General features: G+C 41.5%; 1 protein-coding gene across 1 annotated transcript; it reads right to left on the reverse strand.

The window, feature by feature from the left end:
• Positions 1-10,390: 10,390 nt before the first annotated feature.
• On the reverse strand, positions 10,391-21,609 carry AP1M1 (adaptor related protein complex 1 subunit mu 1). Its single transcript, XM_026670909.2, has 12 exons — positions 21,274-21,609; positions 19,711-19,867; positions 18,485-18,552; positions 18,175-18,305; positions 17,859-18,006; positions 16,570-16,696; positions 15,127-15,269; positions 14,658-14,729; positions 13,939-14,097; positions 13,468-13,593; positions 13,226-13,301; positions 10,391-12,494 (listed from the first exon to the last, which is right to left on the reverse strand). The coding sequence occupies exons 1-12, from the start codon at positions 21,313-21,315 to the stop codon at positions 12,472-12,474; spliced, it is 1,272 nt and encodes a 423-aa protein (XP_026526694.1). The 5' UTR covers positions 21,316-21,609; the 3' UTR covers positions 10,391-12,471.
• Positions 21,610-21,659: the final 50 nt, after the last annotated feature.

Genomic DNA, 21,659 nt, shown 5'->3' on the forward strand with positions numbered 1-21,659 from the left:
GTTTGCTGTGTTCTGCTTGATTGGTGTTTCTAATATCTTCTGTCTGTTTTTTGGCTCTTTTTGTATCTTGATTGGCTGGCAACATTGTGTTACTTTATTGGAGGCCTTTAGTGCAGCTTGGCACTAGTTCCTAACCCAGTTAGGAAGCTGGGTTTCATCTGGGTGCCTGGTTGGGGTGTGTTTGAGCTGGAGGTATCAGGGGGGATCTGTTTGTGCCCAGGTGTTTGCCTGGCTTGTGGTGTGGAGATTTTTTTGTTTGTGAGTGCAGGCTTCCAAATGATTGACAGTCTGGTGGAGTCATCTCTTCTGTTCATGCTTTCTGGTCTTTTTTCAATCTCTATGGCTTCTCTGATGATTCTGTGGCTGGGATTTTCTATAGTGGCTAGGGTTTTGGTGCCATCGAAGTTGATTCTATGACCTGTGGCTTCCATGTGTTGGACTAGTGAGGAAGTGTGTTCCAGCTTTTTGACTGCATTTTTGTGTTCATCCAGGCAGGTACTTATTCTTCTATTGGTCTGTCCAATGTATGTGGCCGGGCATGATGCACAGGGGACTTCGTATATGCCTTGGTTTTCCAGGTCAATTTTATCTTTGGGGTTTCTGAGGATAGCTGCTATATATATATAGTGTAATTTGCAATCATTGATTCCATTTTCTGCATCAAGCACATTTGATATAATTTGCAAATCAGGAGTCATAGTGTTAAAAGGCTGGAAAATGCCTTTCTTCTGAGGATTCGGTTTTTTTTTCCAGCTGGGAGAACTCCAATGCAAGGATTCAGACAAACTGCTTGAGAGCTGAGTGTTTTATTTTTTCAGGAAGGCAAGAGACAGCAAGAAGTCTGCGTTCCCGGGCTAGCTAGCTAACTTTGAATGGTGAATTCCTAGTTCTTTATACCTTTTTCCTCCCTTGTGTGTGAATGTACGTTTAGTGTTTAATGTTTAGATATTAAAATCCTGTCAGAGTTTAATTTTCGCCGGAAGGCATACTTAGCAAGGTGTGGAAAATAACTCTGCGGGGCGGCTTGATTGCCTTATCGGTTCTTTCTTAATCAATTTTACCTTTAAAATGGGTTTTTCTATTTGTTTCCTAGCAATCTCCTGTCTGTTTCCTATGTAAATTATTCTGTGTCTTCTGTCTGTTTTGTTTTGCTGATTGGGCCTGTAAGGGTTTTCTTTTCCTTGTTTCCCTAGCTTTCTTAACTACTTGGCTTTTGTCTGGGGGCTCCTTTCAATACTTTTTATTAAATTTCTTTTCCTATGCAAGTTTGTTCTATGGCTGGCCTGATGTTCCCCTCGGGCTTTTCCTGCTTGAGTGTCACCACTGTCCTCGTGAAGTTCCCTTTCCACAATCCTTCCTTTTTTTTTTTTTTCTAAGGGGTGGTTTCTGATTGAATGTCTGGGTATACTTGGTATTCATGATCAATCTGTATCATCATCATGGCTGCCTGTCCCTTTTTAATTTTCTCCTTTTAGAGGGGATACAAGCCTTTAGGCAGCTGAGGCAGGGCGGTATGCACCGACAGAGGCAACACATGAGTGCTCCAAAGACACAAATATTGACTGTGGTTGTTATGAGGATTTTAAGCCAATGGAGATCCGGCATCCATGAGAAGAGCCATGAAAAGTCCAGGAATGATTGCTCCTGGCCAATATTTTGAGCTAGCTCTTTCAGGTGGTGGATGTCCCTTCCTACGAGTTCTGAGGTTTCGTTCAGATTGAAGCAACACATCCCTTTGAATGTTTCGCAGCCATAGTTATGCTCCAAGAGAAGGAAGTCTATTGCTGCCCTATTCTCCAGAGTGGCTTCTCTGACCTCCCTCAGTTCTCTGTTAAGGGCATCCAGGGCATGGGAGGTCGACTTCAAGCTTTTGCCAGGGTACATGCTAGTCTATTCAAATTTTTAGAATTTCGTACTGCCAATCCAGGTACCCCTACTAAGGATATTGCCAATGAGATGTATTCTGTTTTGTGGGAAGGGAGACTTTGGAATCACAGTCTGAGTCTAGGGTTTGGAGGGCTCTCCTGTGTCGTCTCTGTAAGGATGGCATAAGCATGGTTAACCTTCCCAAGGTGCAGGGGCCATTTGTGGCATTTGCAGGAAGGTATGAGTAGGCTTTTAAGCCACAAAGGAAAAACCATCCTGGTGGGAGCTTCAGGTAACTATATGAAAATGATATGGTTTCTGTATAGTTGCATTTTAGTTCTGTGTTGCTAAGACTGATGCATTCTGTGACCCTAGGTGAGCTGCACCCGGTGACATTAAAGCATCTCTCAGAGGTGGTTACTGCAGCAATGTGTAAGGTGTACATGGTGTGGTCCTTGGTTTTTGTAGAGTGGCCCCAGCTAAAAATGCTTTCAGTAGGAATCAGGAAGGTTTCTAAATGTGGTGTAGTTAATGATGTTATGTGGCCTAGTTGCTACTCCCATTAGGCATGTAGTTAAGATATCCTTGACTGATTTCCCTCCTGCTAGGCAAAAGTTAGTGGTGTTGAGTATTTCTTTTGCTAAATATTCCCATATGTTTCCTTTCTCTGGGATAAGTTTTGGTTCCAGGAACGCAGTTGCTTGTGTTACAAGTATTACAATTGTTACAGAAAATAATAATACATAGTATACATTGCATTTCATGTTTCCCATTGCTAGATTCCTTTTCTTCCCTCCTCCCCCACTTTTTTTTTTTTTTTGTACAATGTGAAAAAATAAAAAATAAAAAAAGGTATAGGTCAAGTATCAAAAATCATAAAAGTCTCTTCTTTGTTAAAAAGGGGAAAAAATGGATAAGGTAAAAAAAAATAGAGTGTTATAACTCAGCACCTGGGAGTCCAATTTTGTGTAATCCAATGATTGTCCTTGGTTCCTCAGAGTTGTTTGGTTCAATGGTGTTGAAGAATGCTGCAAGCGTCCATTGATCTGTGTCCGGATTTTTCTTGAGTTTGATGGGTGGGATTGGTTGTGGTGGGGTTTGGCTGTGGTCTATGACTGCTGGCTTTGCATGTGTCCAATGTATCCAAGAGTCTCAGTTCTGCGATCTTTATGGCAGTGTGAGTAGTCAGTAAAACTTGGTAAGGTCCTTTCCACCTGGGTTGTAGAGGTGAGGTTCTGGTGAAGAACTTGATCCACACCCAATCTCCTGGCTCATATGGATGCAGGGCTTCTTCCAGGGTAAGGTCTGTGTCAGTGCAGTCTGGGTCCAGATGGTCTGTAGTCTCTTTTGCAGGGCTGTAAGATAAGAAGAGAGAACCATATCCCCCTATCTAGGCAGAGGGAATGAGGATCGAGACCTTGTAAGGTATCAGGAGGCCGACCAAAAAGTATTTCAAAGGGGGAAATACCTATGTCCTGTCTCGGTCTAGTTCTGAGATAAAAGAGGGCAATTGGGAGCACTTGTGGCCAGGAGAGGTGTGTCTCCTGACAAAGTTTTCCCAGTATGGTTTTTATCTCCCTGTTAGCTCTTTCCACGGCCCCTGAGGAAGTGGGAGAATAGGGTACATGGAGGTTTTGAGTAATGCCTAGAGCCTGAAATATATGGGTGAGGACTTGTGCTATAAAATGTTTTCCCCTATCCATGTCCAGAATGGTGGGAACCCCAAACCTAGGCACAACATCCTTAAGGAGATGTCTGGCTGTTTCTAGGGCAGTCGCATGGCGGCATGGGAAGGCCTCTACCCAGTGAGTTAGTTGGTCCTTACAGACAAGAGCATATTGATACCCATTTGCCTTAGGTAGTTGTATATAATCCATTTGGATCTTTTCAAATGGTTTCTGTGCCCAGGGTCTTCCTCCTTCATGAATTGTTTTTCTGGAGGTGGTATTATTTGCTTGGCAGGTTTGGCATGTTGTGGCAATTCTGGTAGCCTCACTATAGGCTCCAGGTGCATACCATACCCTCCTGATGGCATCCACCATAGCTTGTGTGCCACAATGTCCCTTTGTATGTAATCTTTGGCAGATTAGCCTAAGGAGACGTCGTGGGGCTATAGGTCTGCCATCTGGGACTCTCCAAAATCCTTGGTCAAAAACTGCTGAAAATTTCTTTTCCCATTGTTCAGATTCCCTTTGTCTAGAAACTGTGTGTATGATATTTCTGGTTTTGTTGTTAAAGCTGGTGTGATAATGGTGTGAGGTAGAGGTTTGGTTGCCACCCATTTGGCTGTTGCATCTGCATATTGATTTCCTTTTGTTATTGTAGAGTCATCTGTTTGGTGGGCTTTACAATGGATGACTGCTAGTGCTTGAGGTAATTGGATGGCTTCTAACAGTTTGGCTACCAATGATGCATGTACTATTTGTTGTCCTGCTGAAGTTAAAAACCCCGTTGTTTCCATAGGGCTCGGTTGCATGGCAGACTCCAAAAGCATATTTGGAGTCTGTATAGATGTTGGTAGATTGGTTCCTAGCAGTTTCGCAAGCTTTCGTTAAAGCTATAAGCTCAGCGGCTTGGGCGCTGTGGGAAGGAGGAAGGAGAAGCCCAGATAATTTCTTGTAGTGAGACTACAGCTGCTCCTGTTACTCTTTGTTCTGGTGCATATAAGAGGAACCATCTGTGAAAAGTTCAATGTCGGGGTTTTGTAGTGGGGTATCTGTTAAATCAGAGCGGGTAGTTCAGCATCATGCACTAAATGGAGGCAATCATGGAGATTGCCTTCTTCCTGTTCTGTGGGAGCAGGGTAGCTGGGTTTAGAGTATTACATCTTTCAAAGGTAATGTGATCAGAGGTAAAAAGTTCAGCTTCATATTGAGCCAAACGCTGCTGAGTGAAGACTTGTGTCTGGTTCTTTAAGAGAATTGCAAAAACTTCATGGGGACTTTTAGCAATAGTGGATGTCCTAGCACCAAATCCTTAGATCGTTTCACCAGTTCGACTGTAGCTGCCACAGCTCTTAAGCAGGGGACAGCCCCTTGAGCTACTGGATCTAAGGTTACAGAATAATAAGCAACTGGTCGGTGTGTGTGTGTCCAAAAGGCTGTGTTAGAACGCCAGAAGCAACACCTAATTTTTCATGGATGAATAAGGTAAAAGGTTTCCTATAGTCAGGTAGCCCGAGTGCTGGGGCTGATGCCAGGGTTTGTTTCATGGTCTGAAGTGTTTTGTCCAGAGATTTGGACCATTCAATGGGGTCAGGCATGTTTTTGCCTGTTAATTGGATAAGTGGTCGGGCTAATTCTCCAAACGAGGGGATCCATGGGCGGCAGAAGCCCAGTACTCCCAGTAAGGCTCTAACTTGTCGCTTTGGTCTGGGGTGGTTTCATGGCTAAAATGGTTTCTACTCGATTAGGGGCCAGTCTTCTAATTCTTGGTGCAATAATGTAGCCCAGATATGTTATTTCTTGTTTTAAATATTGCAATTTGAGGAGAGGCTTTGTGCCCCCTCTCTGCCAGGGCTTGAAGTAAGTACAGGGTATCTGTTTTACATGCTAGCTCAGTTTGAGATGCCAGTAATAAATCATCAACATATTGGATTAAGGTAGACTGTTGTGGTAGGGAAATGGAGGAGAGGTCTGCCTTTAATATTTGTGAAAATAGGGTGGGGACTCAGTGTAGCCTTGTGGCAATCGAGTCCAAGTATATTGTTGGTCTTGCCAGGTAAAGGCAAATAGATATTGGGATGCAGGATCCACCGAATGCTAAAAAGGCAGAGCACAAATCGATGACAGAAAAATAGGTGGCTGAGGCTGGCACTTCAGTAATTATAGTTGATGGATTAGGTACTATGGGGCTCTTGGTATCACGTGATTATTTATGATCCTCAAATCGTGAACAAATCTAAAGATGGGATTTCCATCTTTATCTACTGTAGATTTCTTCACAGGAAAATGGGGGTGTTGCAGGGAGAGGTACATTTAATGAGAACTCCCTGCTGTAGGTATGCTTGGATTAATTTCTTTATGGGGAGAATTGCCTCTGCAGGATTTTGTATTGGGGCACGCATGGAGGTGGTCCTTTTTTTACTTGGATAGTAACTGGTGTTGCTCCTTTAAGTAGTCCCACTTCTGATGCGTCCCAGCCCCATAAGGAGGGTGGTAGGCTTTTAAATCCTCATGAAGCCCCGTGTTGCTGGTTATCAGCATGATTGTTTTGTGCGTGCCCTTTCCTGGGATTTCTAATTGCAGCCCTTGTTTGCCACATGTTATGGTAGCTCCCATTTTACAGAGGAGATCCCTTCCTAATAGGGATAGTGGTGACTGGGGCAAATAGTGAATGCATGGTCTATTGTGAAAGGTCCTAATTCTACTGGTATGTTGTGGGTAAATTCTACAGGGATTATTTTCCCCCGACTCCCATTATGTTATCCCGAGCCCTTCAGCCACTGAAGCTTTATATGGTGGTTCAGTAATTAATGAGGAGGTGGCTCCAGTATCAACTAAGCAATTGTATTTCTTTCCTCCTATAAGAATAGTAACAATGGGTTCCCCTTCTGGGCCATTTTTTAAAGGGATAGCTAGTCCATTAAAGGTAGCCATGAATTCAGTGCTTTCCTTATCATGCTCTAGTCAAGAAGGGGGTAAATCTTGTTCTCTCCTTTGCTCCCATTTATGTCTATTGTTATTGTTGATTGGAGGAAAGGGAGCGCTGGTGGTGTCTGATGACTGAAACTTTGTTGCTCAGTGTAATTAGCTGGATTATTGCTTGGCCTCGTGTTTCTAGGTGGTGGGTGATACCGGTTGCGGGGGGGTGTTGCCTGCATTGCCTGCTGAAATGCCCTTCCTGTCCGCACCTATAGCAATGCTGGCATCTGCTTTGTGACCACCCTGCTTTATCGCAATGCCAGCATTTTTTTGAATTATAGGAGTTCTAACAGACGGTTGTCTGGTATTATGTTGCATTACAGCAAACATTTTCAGGTCTTCCTGTCTTTCTATTCGTCTCTTTCTATCTTTCTCTTCCTCTTTCAACTTGTCTCTTTGGTCATAGACGGTTAGCAATCCTGCGCAACTCCGCTATGTCTAAGGTTAGCCAGTTAGAGACAAAACGGTGGAAATGTTCTTTAATATCTAAGGTGGACTGATCCACGAAGGCTGAAGCTAAAATCCTTTGGTCCTTCAGGCAGCTAAGGTCTAGATGGGCATATGTAATAGCTGCTTCTGTCAGGCGGACCCAAAAGCATCAGGGTTTTCTTTTTCTTTTGTGTGGTTTTTGGAATTCAGACCAGTTTAGGGGCTTTTGCCAATTTCCTCTAAGGCTTCTATTAAGTTATTTTTGCTCTTGTGTATTCATCCCAATGATTGGTATCATTGTAGTCCCAGTTAGGCGATGTACTGGCCATGCGATGCGGGCTGGGGCTGCCTGTCCTGGGATAGTTGGCAGTTTAGCGATTTGGTCTGTTTTCTCAAATAGTTTTAATAATTCATCTTTCGTTAGAAAGACTTGTAGCAGCTGGGTCATGTCATCCCAGGATGGGTTATGGCTGTTTATGATTGATTTCAGGGTTTGAATTACTGTTTGAGGATCAGCCCTGAAGGTTGGGGTATCTTTTTCCAGATGACTAGGTCAGAGGCAGAGAAGGGAGTGTGGGTAAAAACATATTCTAGTTGTCCCCTATTTCTGCCTGGCACTGGCTTGCTTAAAAGGGAGCCATAATCCGTGCCTCAGTTTTCCTTCCAGAGAATGGGTTTCATGTTTTTCTGATCTGTTCCTCAGTTAGGTCTTTTGTCCTAGCCATTTCAGCCCAGCAGTACCAATAGGGTATTTGGCTGGGTTTAATGCGTGTTCTAAGTGCTTTCAGGGTTTTATAATCTAAGGTACCGCTGTCAGGCCAAATTTGTCTTCCTGTGTCATCTCGCAACAAAGCCCATTTTTGCAAATTCTTTTTGCATCTTTTTTATTCATTCCAGGCAGGACAGGCACTAGCCTTTCGTCCCAAGCCTCAAGTAATTTATCTAAGGGGGTCTCTTGCATTGCCCTCGAGCTACAACTTCCCATTTTCCCTACCTGATGTGGGGATTACTTTGGTTTAGCCGGCTACCGCCGTCAGTTTTCAGACAAAAAGGGTCTGGAAAGGACTCCGGTTTCCCTACACACGGAGTACGGGCCCCTTTCTCTTAGGGAAACTCCGCCGTCAGTTTGAAGACCCCCTAAAAACGGGGGATCTTGGAGGACCGTCTGCCCCTAGCAGCACCGGTACGGGCCCCTCCTCACACTCCGCGTCAGTTTTCAGATCTCCCTTAAAGGTGGGGATCTGGAAGGACCTGCTCTGCTTTATAAGCTAAACTATTTCCAATTTGTTTACCAGCAGCCGTGCAGCCCCTTCTAACTGCACAGGGCTTTGCTTGGGGATACACTGGGACTATTTATTCTGCTTTCTATTTATTTCCCAACACCAGTTCCTTTCTCAGCCCACTTGGTTTTTCTTACGTCCTTCAGAAGGACTCACACTCCGTGATCACCCCTTGCGTTCCCAAATCCAGCCGGTCACGGCTTGTTGGAGCTAGCAGCTGGCTGGGGTGCGGCTGGCAATCACAGAGGAGGTGAGATCCCACTGTTTCCGCAGAGAAACCCACAATCACACACCGGGTACACTCACGCTTCCACTCCCCTCCCTAGAAAGAAAATTTGAAGCGGTACTCACCTGCTTTCAAGCAGCTGTTGAGCAAAAAAAAAAAGCCCAAGGACTCCCTTTACTACCCTTATGCCTTCCGGGCTGGGTCCGTGGATGTTGTCCCTGGACAAAGAAGGTCCACGCCGGCTGGGTTTGGATCCGCGGGCCCGGTCCGGTGGCAGGGTTGGCTGGAAAATCTTCGTGGTCGCCAATTGTTAAAAGGCTGGAAAATGCCTTTCTTCTGAGGATTCGGGTTTTTTCCAGCTGGGAGAACTCCAATGCAAGGATTCAGACAAACTGCTTGAGAGCTGAGTGTTTTATTTTTTTCAGGAAGGCAAGAGACAGCAAGAAGTCTGCGTTCCCGGGCTAGCTAGCTAACTTTGAATGGTGAATTCCTAGTTCTTTATACCTTTTTCCTCCCTTTGTGTGTGAATGTACGTTTAGTGTTTAATGTTTAGATATTAAAATCCTGTCAGAGTTTAATTTTCGCCGGAAGGCATACTTAGCAAGGTGTGGAAAATAACTCTGCGGGCGGCTTGATTGCCTTATCGGTTCTTTCTTAATCAATTTTACCTTTAAAATGGGTTTTTCTATTTGTTTCCTAGCAATCTCCTGTCTGTTTCCTATGTAAATTATTCTGTGTCTTCTGTCTGTTTTGTTTTGCTGATTGGGCCTGTAAGGGTTTTCTTTTCCTTGTTTCCCTAGCTTTCTTAACTACTTGGCTTTTGTCTGGGGGCTCCTTTCAATACTTTTTATTAAATTTCTTTTCCTATGCAAGTTTGTTCTATGGCTGGCCTGATGTTCCCCTCGGGCTTTTCCTGCTTGAGTGTCACCACTGTCCTCGTGAAGTTCCCTTTCCACAATAGGATCATGCTTCCCATCAAAATTGCTTTACATTTTCTCCCTGTTCCAAACTTAACAATTCCTTGCTAGTTTATCTTTGTTTATACCACATATGGCTCTCATTGTTGTAACAACCATTTCTGTAATAATTCTACTACTTTTCTTTCACTTCTTCCACATCCATTTTTTTGCCAAGGCCCTCATATGGTACCATTGAACAATGGTCTGTCCCACACTAAGAACTTCTCGTGACCCTTACATCCTTCATCTGTTTTATCACTCTTTCATCTTAACCATAGCCTTTATTTTGTCCCTTTTGGATGTGTTTTTAATATTGTTTTGAAATGTGTGTATCAAAAATGATTCAAACAAAACCAGACCATTTTCTAAGCAGATAGTCATCAGTCATTAAGTTCTCATAACATCACTTGCATTGAACCCAAAGGTGCTTTTTAAAAGGCAACTGGACTTTTAACTTTTTTTTTCATTGAAAATCGTTTCACTTCTCATCCAAGAATCTTCAGTTTTGAAAAACTAAAGAAGCTTCTTGGATGAGAAGGAAAACATCTTCAAAGAAAAAAAAAACCAGGAAAATCCAGTTGCTTTTTAAAAAGCATCTTTGGGACAACCATAACCTGGATAATTATGTAGCTCCATAAACACTTTTATTGAAGGTGGCTAGAATGTAGGACTGAAACCAAGTACAACACTCCACACACTGCTATGAAACAATCTCTAGGTGACAAGGGCTATCTCTACTTCAACTCCTGGTGACATGAGCACATTATTCTGCTTTCCTGGGGACAAGACAGATTGTTTTCTAGTACCATATTCTTCTTCCAGGCTTGCTTTACCACACAAAATTATTAAAAGTGAAAAAAACAATCCATGTTCCTCAGTTCCTTAGAGCAAGGGTGGATTAAATATGCACATTCTCATCTTAATTTCTTTTTCCCACCAGAAAATACCAAACCTAGATTCATGCAAAAGAAAACCAAGACGCTAAAATTCTGGTCATTTCATTTATTTAAAACAGACTTTTAGACAACAAATACAATGCCCTGGTTAAAGGCATAACGTTGACATTTCTGGCAGCTGGAGGGAACCGGTTAAATAATAGTAATGGTTTTAGATTCAACTTTGGCAAGTGAATCGATCTGTCCCTGACCAATGGTTATCTTGTGTATTTCTCAGGGATTCTGGGCCTTCCAGAGTTCTGAACTACAGTTTCCAACTTTCTCGGCAGTAGCATTTGCAGATGGGTCAGACTAATGAGTAGTGCTGTGGCATCACAATGCAAGCGGTGTCCCTTTTCTGTGAGCTTCATGACATCACACACAATACCCCAAAGGGTGGCACTTATGATCCTGCACTGAAATACCACTTTCATCATTCTGACAAAAACTGCAAACTACAGTGATTATTCCTCATAATTACCAACACTAAGACTGCTAGAAATTGTAATTTAGCAACTCCAGGAGAGCCCCATCACAAACATGGCCCTTTTAAGTGCAACTATGGGCAAAAATATACCTGTGAATAATTAAAGTGTACCACCAACCCATTACCGTTGCATTTGTTCAACTACCAAGTGATTTTTCACAGTTACAAGTAATCGGCTAGGGCTGTTTTTCCAGGAACTGATGGGTCTCGCTGCAGTTACCTAGGGCATCACATTCTCAGCTTCATGTTTATTGCTTCTCCCAATCCACTTTGTAAAAAGCAAGCACTTGAATGTAATCTTTGCAAGTATATCATGAAATCGAACCCCACAACTCTTTAGAAGAAGAAGAAAAAAAGCCAAATTGTGAGCAGAGATATGTTGCTGAAGAGCATATGTGATGTTTTGTGTTCTATCAGACGTGACCAACTGCCACTGAGCAGACCTCAAAGATGGATTACTCTAAGAAAGCAGCAAAATCTTTGACCTAAAGCCATTTGGGGGTGGGGGCACTTGCTTGTTCTGCTAGAGCAGCCTTTCCTGATATGTGATTGGAGCCAATTGAGAAAGGCTGCGTTGGAACTGCAAGGGGAAAAATAGGTAAGTGGCATTTCTGGGATTTCCAGTCCCCCGCAAAGGGGCTAGAGTAGAGGAGGCACTCACAAGACACTGTGCGTCTGTTTTACCATCTTGGGAGTTCTTATAGGAACTGCCGTGATTATGGCCTTGTTCTCACAATCACCAGATACAGCAGCACCTAGATGACTGTGCCATTTGAAAGCTAAGCAAGGGCTGGCAGAATGCTTCCCAAGCATGACCCTCTGTGCACAGAAACCATCCAAGGAATGAAGACAAAAAATAAAATAAAAACAGAACCTTTCTCAGCGGCAAAGTAAGTTTTCTATATACACATTGATTTTTCTTTACAGAGAAGCAGATCATCATACAAATTCCACAAAGAGACTTCAGTTGCATGTTGGTCATCTCAGTTGCTGCTTGAAAAAGATATACAGATAGGATGTTCTTCTCGGCTAGACGATTCAGAAGTTGACGGGGGGAGTGTCAGGCATCCATTGAGGCACACACCCTCGCCCTCACATAAGAACATCTCATGACACCAACTTCATGTTCTTTCTTAAACCGAACGCCATCAAGCAAATTGATGTTGTAAACTCTGCATCTGGGGAGTCCGTTGTCAATAATTAATTTGCAAAAACAACCCAGCAATGCAAACAAAACTGATTTCAAGATGTCACTGGAGTTTAACTAGCATTAAGACGCATCAGCGGGCAAATGGTTGGCAAGAGGAGCTCAGCTAATACTCACAAAACTTCAGAAAGGAGGACGAATAGTCCCCAATTTCTGAAGCAAAGAAATAAGACCAGCCAAGTTTTCCCCAAGATTGGCTCTTGGCTTGTTTCAAGGCAACAGCTACTCCTAACAAAAAACAACACTGAATGGGGCGTACAAGGAAAAAAAACATTCATGAGGTCTGCACTAAACACTGGTCCAAGTACAGCTGGATATGGGACACAGCCTGATTCCACTTCCAGCCAGCAAGACAACCTTGGCCCATACCTTCAAGCACCAAACATGTTTCTGACCAGGGATATTGGTTACTTTCTTGGCAACAGTAACTGAGTTGACGTTATTGTGTTCGAAGTTGATAATCTAGGATGAAAAGAAAATTGAATGAACTCGGTGATGAAGAGCTATGAAGCTATACACAGAGAGCCCTTCCATTCCATCTTTTTTAAACGTGTTCATTTGTTACCACTGCATCCAGCCTTTTTTCTATGGAAATGAAAGAGGCATGTGAAAAATTGCCTCTTGTTTCATCTTTACAACAGCAACAATTAGGGTAGACTGGGGAAAAGTGACTAGTCCAAAAAAAACCAGTGGATTGCCTGATCAAGCAAGAAACTGAAAATGGTTTCTCCATTGCTACTCCAAGTTTTAATCATCTACCCCTGACCTTACTTTTTCCCTGTTGTTTTTACATAGGATCATCTAATTCTAAAAACTATGCTCAGCTATATACTAACCATCCCATCCCTTAATTAATTGCGTAATTAATGTTGCTAGTTTTGGGGTAAGAACTGTCTAACACATATATTTCCATCTTCTATTTTAAATTTTAAGATGTATGGTATGCCTTGTTTTACTTATGAAACTTCTGGCACAAATAATCACATTCCTTATCCCAGGAGAAACACATGATAAGAGCTCTGGTTTCTTAACCAAATTCAGCCCCACCTAGACCTCATTCTTACTGCAAGCACATGGAAATCATCCATACAGCATGTGACACCCACCAGGTAAACCATTTGATATACCAGCCTCATTTTGTGGCTGCAAGGCCACTTGAAGGTATCTAATAAGCAAAGTGTCTTTTCACATACCTCCGTTCTGGGTAATGTAGCGGACCCAAGGCAATGCCTGGTAGCCACTCTTCTCAATTATTTTTAAATAACGAACCTGAAAAGGAACACAAGTAAAACTTCAACCTCCGTCTGAAGAAGTCCATTTGCTTCCCACATTCACAGGGGTGGGACAAAAGGAGAAGCATGAAGCATAGAGAGTGGACAAGATCACTAAAAGCCCATATAGGCTGGCAAGAGACCCAAAACGATAGCCTTCTTACCTGAATTCCAGATGTGGTGAAATATGGGATTTCAAACTTCACACTGATGGGAGGTTTCCCTTCTTTGTCCTCAGCTTCCACACTTGGGAGCCCAAAATGGGCCCTCATCAAGTACTCCTTCCCTCCCTGTAAGTTAGCAGAGAGTCGATTTTCATTTTATCCCACCTCTCAGAGCTTCTCGCGCCAAAGAGCTGAAGAATAACCATCCGTTCCACAAAATCTGTGCAATTCTATCCAGCGTGATAGACAATTCCATGGGATCAATGGAAGTGGACTAAACCTCAATGGGCAGGGCAAAATTCTTTTGAAATGAGCTAATGAAACAACTGCGCTGAACAGTTAGGTAGCTACAGAGTAAGAACCGTTCTACACAAAGTTCCTTTGGAAATAAAATGCATACAGCTTTTTTTTTTTTTTTTTTTTTACATAGTTGGCCTTCCTCCCAGAGATGTTCACAATCAATGAGCTTACTGGAAAAGACTTGATGGACCACACAATGGCACTGTTCTCAGGAACCCACTTGACATTCCCAACGGTGGTTTTGAACTTCGGCGAATCGGCATCATTGGGAACAGGAATGTGAATCTCCACATTATTCGCTGTAGATCTGCGCTTGAACTGACTCTTGGCCTAAAAGGATTTCAAAAATGGCTATAGAAAGTACAATCCCAAATAAACCGAGAAATTTGCAAAGTATAATTTCTAATGTCTTTCTCTCCACAAGTACTGTTCCAAAAGGCCTAGCTTAGGATAAGTTGTGCTTAGCTTGAATAAAGTGGTCATTATATTATTGGCTAAGAACCAGTCTTTTCCTGGCCTCTTTTTCAACAAAAAAGGCAAGGCTAGAAATATTGGACCTGTTCTTTCAATCACTTTATTAGATTTTGTTTTAAATGCACCATCGTAATTTAATGGTGCAAAGTGTGCTCCAAGGTCACACGCAGCCCGTGCTTGCTCACCTTTCCTTAACAACCATGTATTTTCAACACTTATTGTATGCTCAGTAGGGAAAGATAGCAAGGAATGGACATTGGAGACCTTTGAAATGGTTTTGAGATTTTACTGCGTGTGTAAACCTGGCCTCCGAGGTGCTTTAACAGCTGCTACTTTTTCGCTAGAACCTTTGGGAACAGAATTGCTTTGCACAATGGGCCATGAAGGGTCAAGAGAGTTTTCTGGATTCCACTTACCTTGATCATGTACTCTATGCGGCTGTGGGAATGCTTCTCTATAACTGACTCAATCCAGATTAGAGGCTTTACCTGCAGGTGATAAGATAAACTGCTATCGCATCACTGGCTCCCCAAGTGCCAGAAGATTCATCCGTTTCTCTTTTATTTCTAGAGAAAAGGGGAGCCCCCTACAGAGGACCCAAGACATCCATGGCTACCGAACTCACAGTGTGACTTGACTCTTGACTGGTCTACAAAGCCACCCAATGCTGTGGTACTTTCTTTCCGGGATTACTTCACCTTCATTACTATCATATACAGCAGCAATCCAACAAGCGGCAATTGATTGATTCCAGCCATTTCATTCACTGGGTATGTTACAGATATCATCTGTCCTGGTCTAAATGGAGAGTTAAAGCCACAAAAGAAAGAGCCAAAAAAAGGGGGGATGATTCTGTTTGTAACCCAAGATTTAAAACACACGTACATGGGTATTAAGGCGATAAGACATGAGCTCAAATTCTCCATCGGGTGGGATGAATGAAATAGTCCTATCGTTTTCAAAACGAGAGAGACGAACACACTGGTGGAATTTCACATCTTCCAGTTCCACAGATTTGCTCTTGCCGCCTGTCAGGGAGATAGAAGAGAAGGCCCAGGCTCAGAAAGGGAAACTATAGTAGTAGGTCTGTGCTGAGATCACCCTAGGCCAATTTCCTAAAGCAGGGGTCTCCGAACCTGGCAAACTTTTAAGACATGTGGACTTCAACTCCCAGAATTCCTCAGCCAGCTATACTTGGAACCAAGCCAAGTTTGGAGAGCCCTTCTCCTAAAGAATAGTAATCAATCCCCGCTATAAAAAGAGAAAGGAGAGGCATTACATCAATCAGGTGCAGAGAAGTACCCCTGTACAAGCCACATGCAGAAGACAGATACATCCCAGTAAAGGAGAGAATTTATAATCACTGCCCCTAGGTCTACTACTCTAAGCCAGGGGTTCTCATACTGGGACTGATGAGCCATTGGTTAGTCATGATCAACTTAGGAGCCGTAGTGGCGCAGTGGTTAGAAGGCAGTTCTGCAGGCTATTTCTGCTGACTGCCAGCAGTTCAGCAGTTCAATTCCTCCCGGCTCACTTTCCATCTTTCCAATGAGGACCCAGAATGTTGGGGGCAATATGCCTACTCTGTCAACTGCTTAGGGAGGGCTGTAAAGCACTGTGAAGTGCTACATAAGTCTAAGTGCTATTGCTATTAGAGGATGTTGGCAGTTTTGTTGAGCAAGCAAAGCAGGAGTGGTGTCAACTCACTCCTACTGTGCTTGGCAATGTCCTCAGGGAATTTCACCAGGCAAAGCAGAGAAAAGATCCCAGGCTGGTTTGGTGGGATGGCTCATTCAGTAGTATGTCGAAACCAAAACCACAGCAGCTTTATTTTATTTTACTCACAAATTAATTCATCATTTTAAGAGGTCATGATACTGCAAATTTTGAGAACCTCTCTCTTAAGTTTCATAATGAAGAAACTGACAGGAGGACAGCATTAAATTGGTTAAGACAAAATGTTTCTGAGACAATTCCAATTAGTACAGACGAGTTCAAAGGGATGATTTCGTAAGTACAAGGACTCTAGTAAGGACGTTGACTTTTTAATATGATGGGTTAATAGTCCACATGCAGCTCGGTAGCACCCTATTTGCAGCTTCCAGTCACCCTCCCAGCAATCCATGGCACAAACACAGCCGCAATTCAGCACTTTATAAAAAAAGGTTTAAAGGCCAAGATGGATGCCTTTAAGCCTTGCAACTTCTTGAAGCATTTGTGTCCTTCAAGTCCTCCCCACATGTAAAATTGTTCCAAATCAGGCTGCAAGGACAGGGAAGAAGAGAGGAAAATCAGGAGAGGCAACCCAGAAGAAGCAGACATACTCACGGCCAGTATTATCAAAGAGGACTTTGTCATTCAAGCCAAGGCGGAGCTCTGGCATTCCAGATAAGAAAACCCTCATTTTGATGGATCCAACAATTTCACTGCGCAGAACATTCCCGTTGGCACTAACCTGAAATTGAAGGGCAGGGAGGGGCGGGTCCACATTTCAAAATACTGAGAAACTCAAAGGCAAGACTAACAAGTGGTGATCTACATAAAGTGTTAACGCTCTAATCAAATCATGAGCCTCGAGCCAAAAGCGAAAGGAGTCCAGGAATGCTTTACGAGTTGACAATATGTTATAATAAATGTGACGTAAGTGAAGAATGCAAGACATCTGGGTTTTGCAACAGTACATATGAAATGGATCTAAAGGCCTCAGTTGATCATAAGTGATGAATTTTCATGCTAAATACTTCTAGCAAAGGAAAAGGCCAGAACTGCTGGAAGCGCTGTAGTGCTCCTACAAAATAGCTTCTTCTCCTAAAAGTGACCAGAATCTGTAGCACTCTTACTCTGAAGATGGAGTGGGTTTGTTTTTTACATCCCCATGCAGGAATACAGAAAGTAGTAAACATTTGCATCACACTCATGTAAGAAGCACTGAGGTGCTTCTGGGTTGGAAGGAATAGCCAGTGACATCACTCTTGTCCAGAGGATGCCCAGTTGGGTGCTCCTTTCTTGTCCCAGCAGGAGCTGGAATGAAGGACAGGCGTTCACTCTGCCCCATGGCAGCACATCAGACCAGGTCGCTCGCTTACTTCCAACCCAGAGTCCTAATCACCTGAGCCACTGTGCTCTTAGACAGTAAAAGTTTATATAAAGGAATAAATGGCCAGGATGATCATTTTTATTGGCGGTACTGATGCAAGGCCGGGTGGATTATCTGCCGTGAATGTAACTCAGTTACTTAGAAACTCAAAAAATGAGTCAAGTTCCTTTTATTTAAGATCTATTGATAAGCAAATAAAAGGAATTGACTTTTAAGTCTCTATATATCTGAGATTCTCTCTGTCCTTCTCTTACAACTTTTCAGTGTTTCATCCCACTAAAAAACACAATTATTAAAATTAAAGATATTGAAAGAATTTTGCTGGACTTTTCTGAAACTTGAACTCTAGGACAGTGATTAGAAATCAGCTCTTGTTTAAACACTGAGTGGTTCTGAGCTAGGAAAAGAAATTCCAAAGGTCTTGAAAAGTTGCTGACAAGGCCAAAACAGTAGAATAATAAATCTGTCTGGATACATTATTCAGTATTAATGATTTTAGGACTTGTAATCATAGACATACCAAAAGATTAACAGATTCTATGACATCCAGGAAGACTTCATTCTTTCGGTACTTGATTCCTTCAGAACGCCAAGACACAGCATTTGTAACAGTGGCAGGAGGACGTGGGGCTCCAGTTTCCAACTTGTGGCCTTCTTGTGTTATGTATCTATATCAACACAGGCAAGATGTTCAAAATAAGAGTATCTGCATATTTTAGTCCTACAGATTTATTTAAATTAGGATTACACCAACTAAATAAAGGACAGTTTCAGCCATCCTGAATTGTTAAATATACAGAAAATGTGAGTCTTTTAGTTCCAAGCCACATTCTTACTCTTGTAAAATTTTACTATCTGTGGTTTGAGGATATCCAAAGTCCATCAACTCATCTAGCAGTTCATAAATAATCACAAAATTATCCCGAATGCTTTCTTCTTCCAGTTCCTTGAAATATTCAGAAAAGACCTGAAATAAAAAGTTAAAAAGAAATACAATATGCCTATATGGTGAAATTCCAATTTCATTATCCAATTGTTTTTAAAATAAAAGTTGTTGATATAATCACAATTACTTCTCACTCTAGAGAATAAACCCCAAACGAAATCTCAGAATTTGATTCATAATAGAATCAATGCCACACTCACCTGAACTACCTTGTATAGAAATGAGAACACGAGAGAGACACAGGCATTCTTCTTTGAAGTGGCAACCACTGGGACAGCATGTTCAGGAGCTTATTCATATTTCCAAGCTATTCCTCTTTATATTTTATATTTTAGTAGTTTCTTTTTCTATGAACATCCTACTTAATTTCCTGCAAACTATTAACTTGTATCAAAAAAATATATAATACATATCCTAACTTTAGAAAACCAGAAATGCAATGATTCTAAACTTCACTAAAATAATGTCTTTCTAGGCAAAAATCAATGAAAGTACTGTATCTAGATTATGGGAAACAGGTTATTTTTTTGGACAGACCAATACTATGCCCAATTCTAGGCTCTGTGTTTTAAGAAAGATATTAATAAATTGAAATGAGTCTAAAGAAAGGCAAAAAAATATTAGGAGGCTCGATACCAGATGGATACCAGGCTAAACATATGGAACTGCATATGTTTAGCCTGGAGACAATTAAAATGATCTGAAAGCAATCTTTGACTATCTAAAAGATTATCACATAGGAAAATGTGTTTTTAAAGGAGAGGGTCAGTACTAGTGAACTCAAGAAAAAGAAAATTTGACATTAATATGAATTTCCTGCTTCTGTGCTTCATTTATATTTGACTGGCCACTGAAAAGTCTTACTGAACAGAGATCTTTAGAACTGCTTTTCATATTCTCTTCATAGCATGAAATGCTCAACAATAAAAGGCAGTCAACTTTGTTTCACTAGAACAGCAGTAAATTGATGGCAACCTACCAAGATGCAGCAATAGAGGATTTTCTGCCTGAGCAGGGTTTAAGTAGATCATTTTTGAAATCTCTTCCAATTCTGAAATTTAAAGGGTGTAATTGTTTTTCTTTTTCCCTGACCAGATTTAGTGAATTCAGACCTGATCAGCTGCTCTTCAATAACATTTAGACCTCCACTCAGTGTTTTTTTTAAGCCTGAGAGTATTTCTTAAGAGATAAATAATAAATAACAAGTAAAAAAGTTTCTGAGAACAAAGTGCAGATTAGCATGTGAATAATGAGGGAAACTGATTGCCTTTCTTTTGACTAATTTAGTTATTAAACTCGAGCCTTTTAAAAATTAAATCTGAAGTAAAAAGTTTAGCTAAAGAGATTCCTTAAAATGACTTTCTTCACTACCTGGAGTCCTAGATCAAGGTGTCAGCACATTAACCCTTATTTTGGCAAAAGATACAATATAAATTGTTGTGTTTAATCCACATGAAGCGAACACCTCCATGAGCCAGAATAGGTGAGAGCGTCCCTTCTTCTTCCTTCTCCATAAGTATAGGCATAAAATGTTCTACTTCTGACATATCCACATCTCCACGGTAATTTCTACAGATAAGAACCTAAAACAGTAGGGACACTATTAGCAGTTTTTGAAACAGTAAAATTTATGAACGTTGCCTCAGACAAGTTTGTATGTGCTACAAAAGAAACCACTTTTCGGTTAACAAGATACGGTACCAGAACCTCACTGATTATCGATACTAAACAACCCTCTAGCTTTAAATAATAACTGGTTTCTCACAACTGGTTTCAAGTAGGAAGTGTAACGGCTAGAAGCTCATTTACTTAGGCCACTAGTGATATGAATCTAAATTTAATCCCAGGGAAGGAGAAACAGATACTGTCCCTCCCAGCAATTCTCTTTTACAGAACAGCAAAATATAATTACATAAACAAGAATAATGTTAAATAGATTCAACTTGTGGCTTATTTCACTTTTCTTTCTTCTCTCAATAGTAGAGAAAATCAAAGATTCCTTTTAAAAAGATTTGTTTATATAATTACTTGTAAAAATTCAATTTCAATCAAACTGTGTTGTCTGGGTACAATTAGTTTTAAGAAATAATCAAAATGTTTACAATAATATTCATCACAATAATATTAATTCTATAATAATATTTTACTTATCTACCTTAAGAAATCTCCTTTATTACATTAGTCCTTTGTATAACTCCATATTTCTAAGTTCTGTTTTTATTATCTAACCATTGGTAAAACAAATATTCAGTTCCTTCTTTTTCCTTAATTGTAAGCGTTAATCTGTCCATTTCTGCATATTCTAATATTTTTTTGATTACACTGTCATCTGTCGGGATCTCTTCGCTTTTCCATTGTTGTGCAAATATAATTCTGGCAGCAGTTAGTACATGTAAATTCAAATATATATTCTTTTTATCATATTTCTGGTTTCAAATCTATATGCTGCTTTATCATTTTTTCCAACCAAGTTTCCAGTATTTTTTCGCTTTTGGGCATGTCCACCACATATGGTAATACCAACCAGGTGTCTGGTTGCACTTCCAACATTTAGGGGAACCGTCTTTAAACATTTTTTCCAATCTTGTTGGTGCAAAATGCCACCTTTAAAACATTTTATACAGATTTTCATTATATGCAGTTGACATATAAAAATCAATGATTCCTGATATTCAGTGCTGGAGTGCATTAAGGGACTTAGTGAGGGACAGATAGAACAATTAAAGAAATGTGGACATATGATTTTCTGGCATCGCTCCCCGTTTAAGTCCCTGAATATTCTATTTAAAATCAGAATTACCTTTCCACGTTTCTAGCAAAGCAAAAACTCAACACCTTACTTAGCTTCTCCTATTTATAATCCCCTTAACTTTTTTTAAATCGCAGAATAAAGCAGCTGCCTCTCTGAAAGCAGTTATTTACACTTTACAGCTGGTAGACTGCTCCTGCAGCTGGAAGTTTCGCGGAAGGCCCATCCCTCTTCACACACCTTGCCCTTGAGATCCAATACATAGACGGCGCTAGCCGACATGACGGCGGTCTTCCACCAGCCCGCACACGAGAAGCCCCGGCGACCCTGAATCCAGTGCTTCTCGGTACGCCCAAAAGCCTCGCGAGTTCACATCCGCTTGACTTGCACTTCCGTTGTAAAATTAAAAACGCCTGAAGATAGAGAATGAGTAGTGCCTAGAGCGGCATCTAGCCAACAAGAACGGTATAATTGACCCAGAATGCTTATACCGCTAAAATTCCCTACCTACAAGATATATCTCTATGATAACGAACGTAAACCCGTCCCAGCCAATGCTAGAGCCCGCCGGCTCGTGAGGGCATATTAGCCAATCGCAGACTGCCGCTGTAGTCAAGACCGTCTAT

The sequence above is a fragment of the Notechis scutatus genome, chromosome 1, assembly GCF_049901735.1.
Source record: "Notechis scutatus isolate UNSWTSFEM ecotype Mainland chromosome 1, rNotScu1.2, whole genome shotgun sequence".
Taxonomy (NCBI): Eukaryota; Metazoa; Chordata; class Lepidosauria; order Squamata; family Elapidae; genus Notechis; species Notechis scutatus.

Bases quoted from the DNA above. Each gene is read 5' to 3' on its own strand.
- AP1M1 (XM_026670909.2), bottom strand. From the start codon at position 21,315: ATGTCGGCTAGCGCCGTCTATGTATTGGATCTCAAGGGCAAG. The intron at 19,868-21,273 runs GTGTGTGAAGAG...CTACTGTTTTAG, and splicing joins TATTGGATCTCAAGGGCAAG to GTTCTTATCTGTAGAAATTA. The intron at 13,594-13,938 runs GTAAGCTCATTG...GCTAACTTACAG, and splicing joins GGTCCATCAAGTCTTTTCCA to GGAGGGAAGGAGTACTTGAT.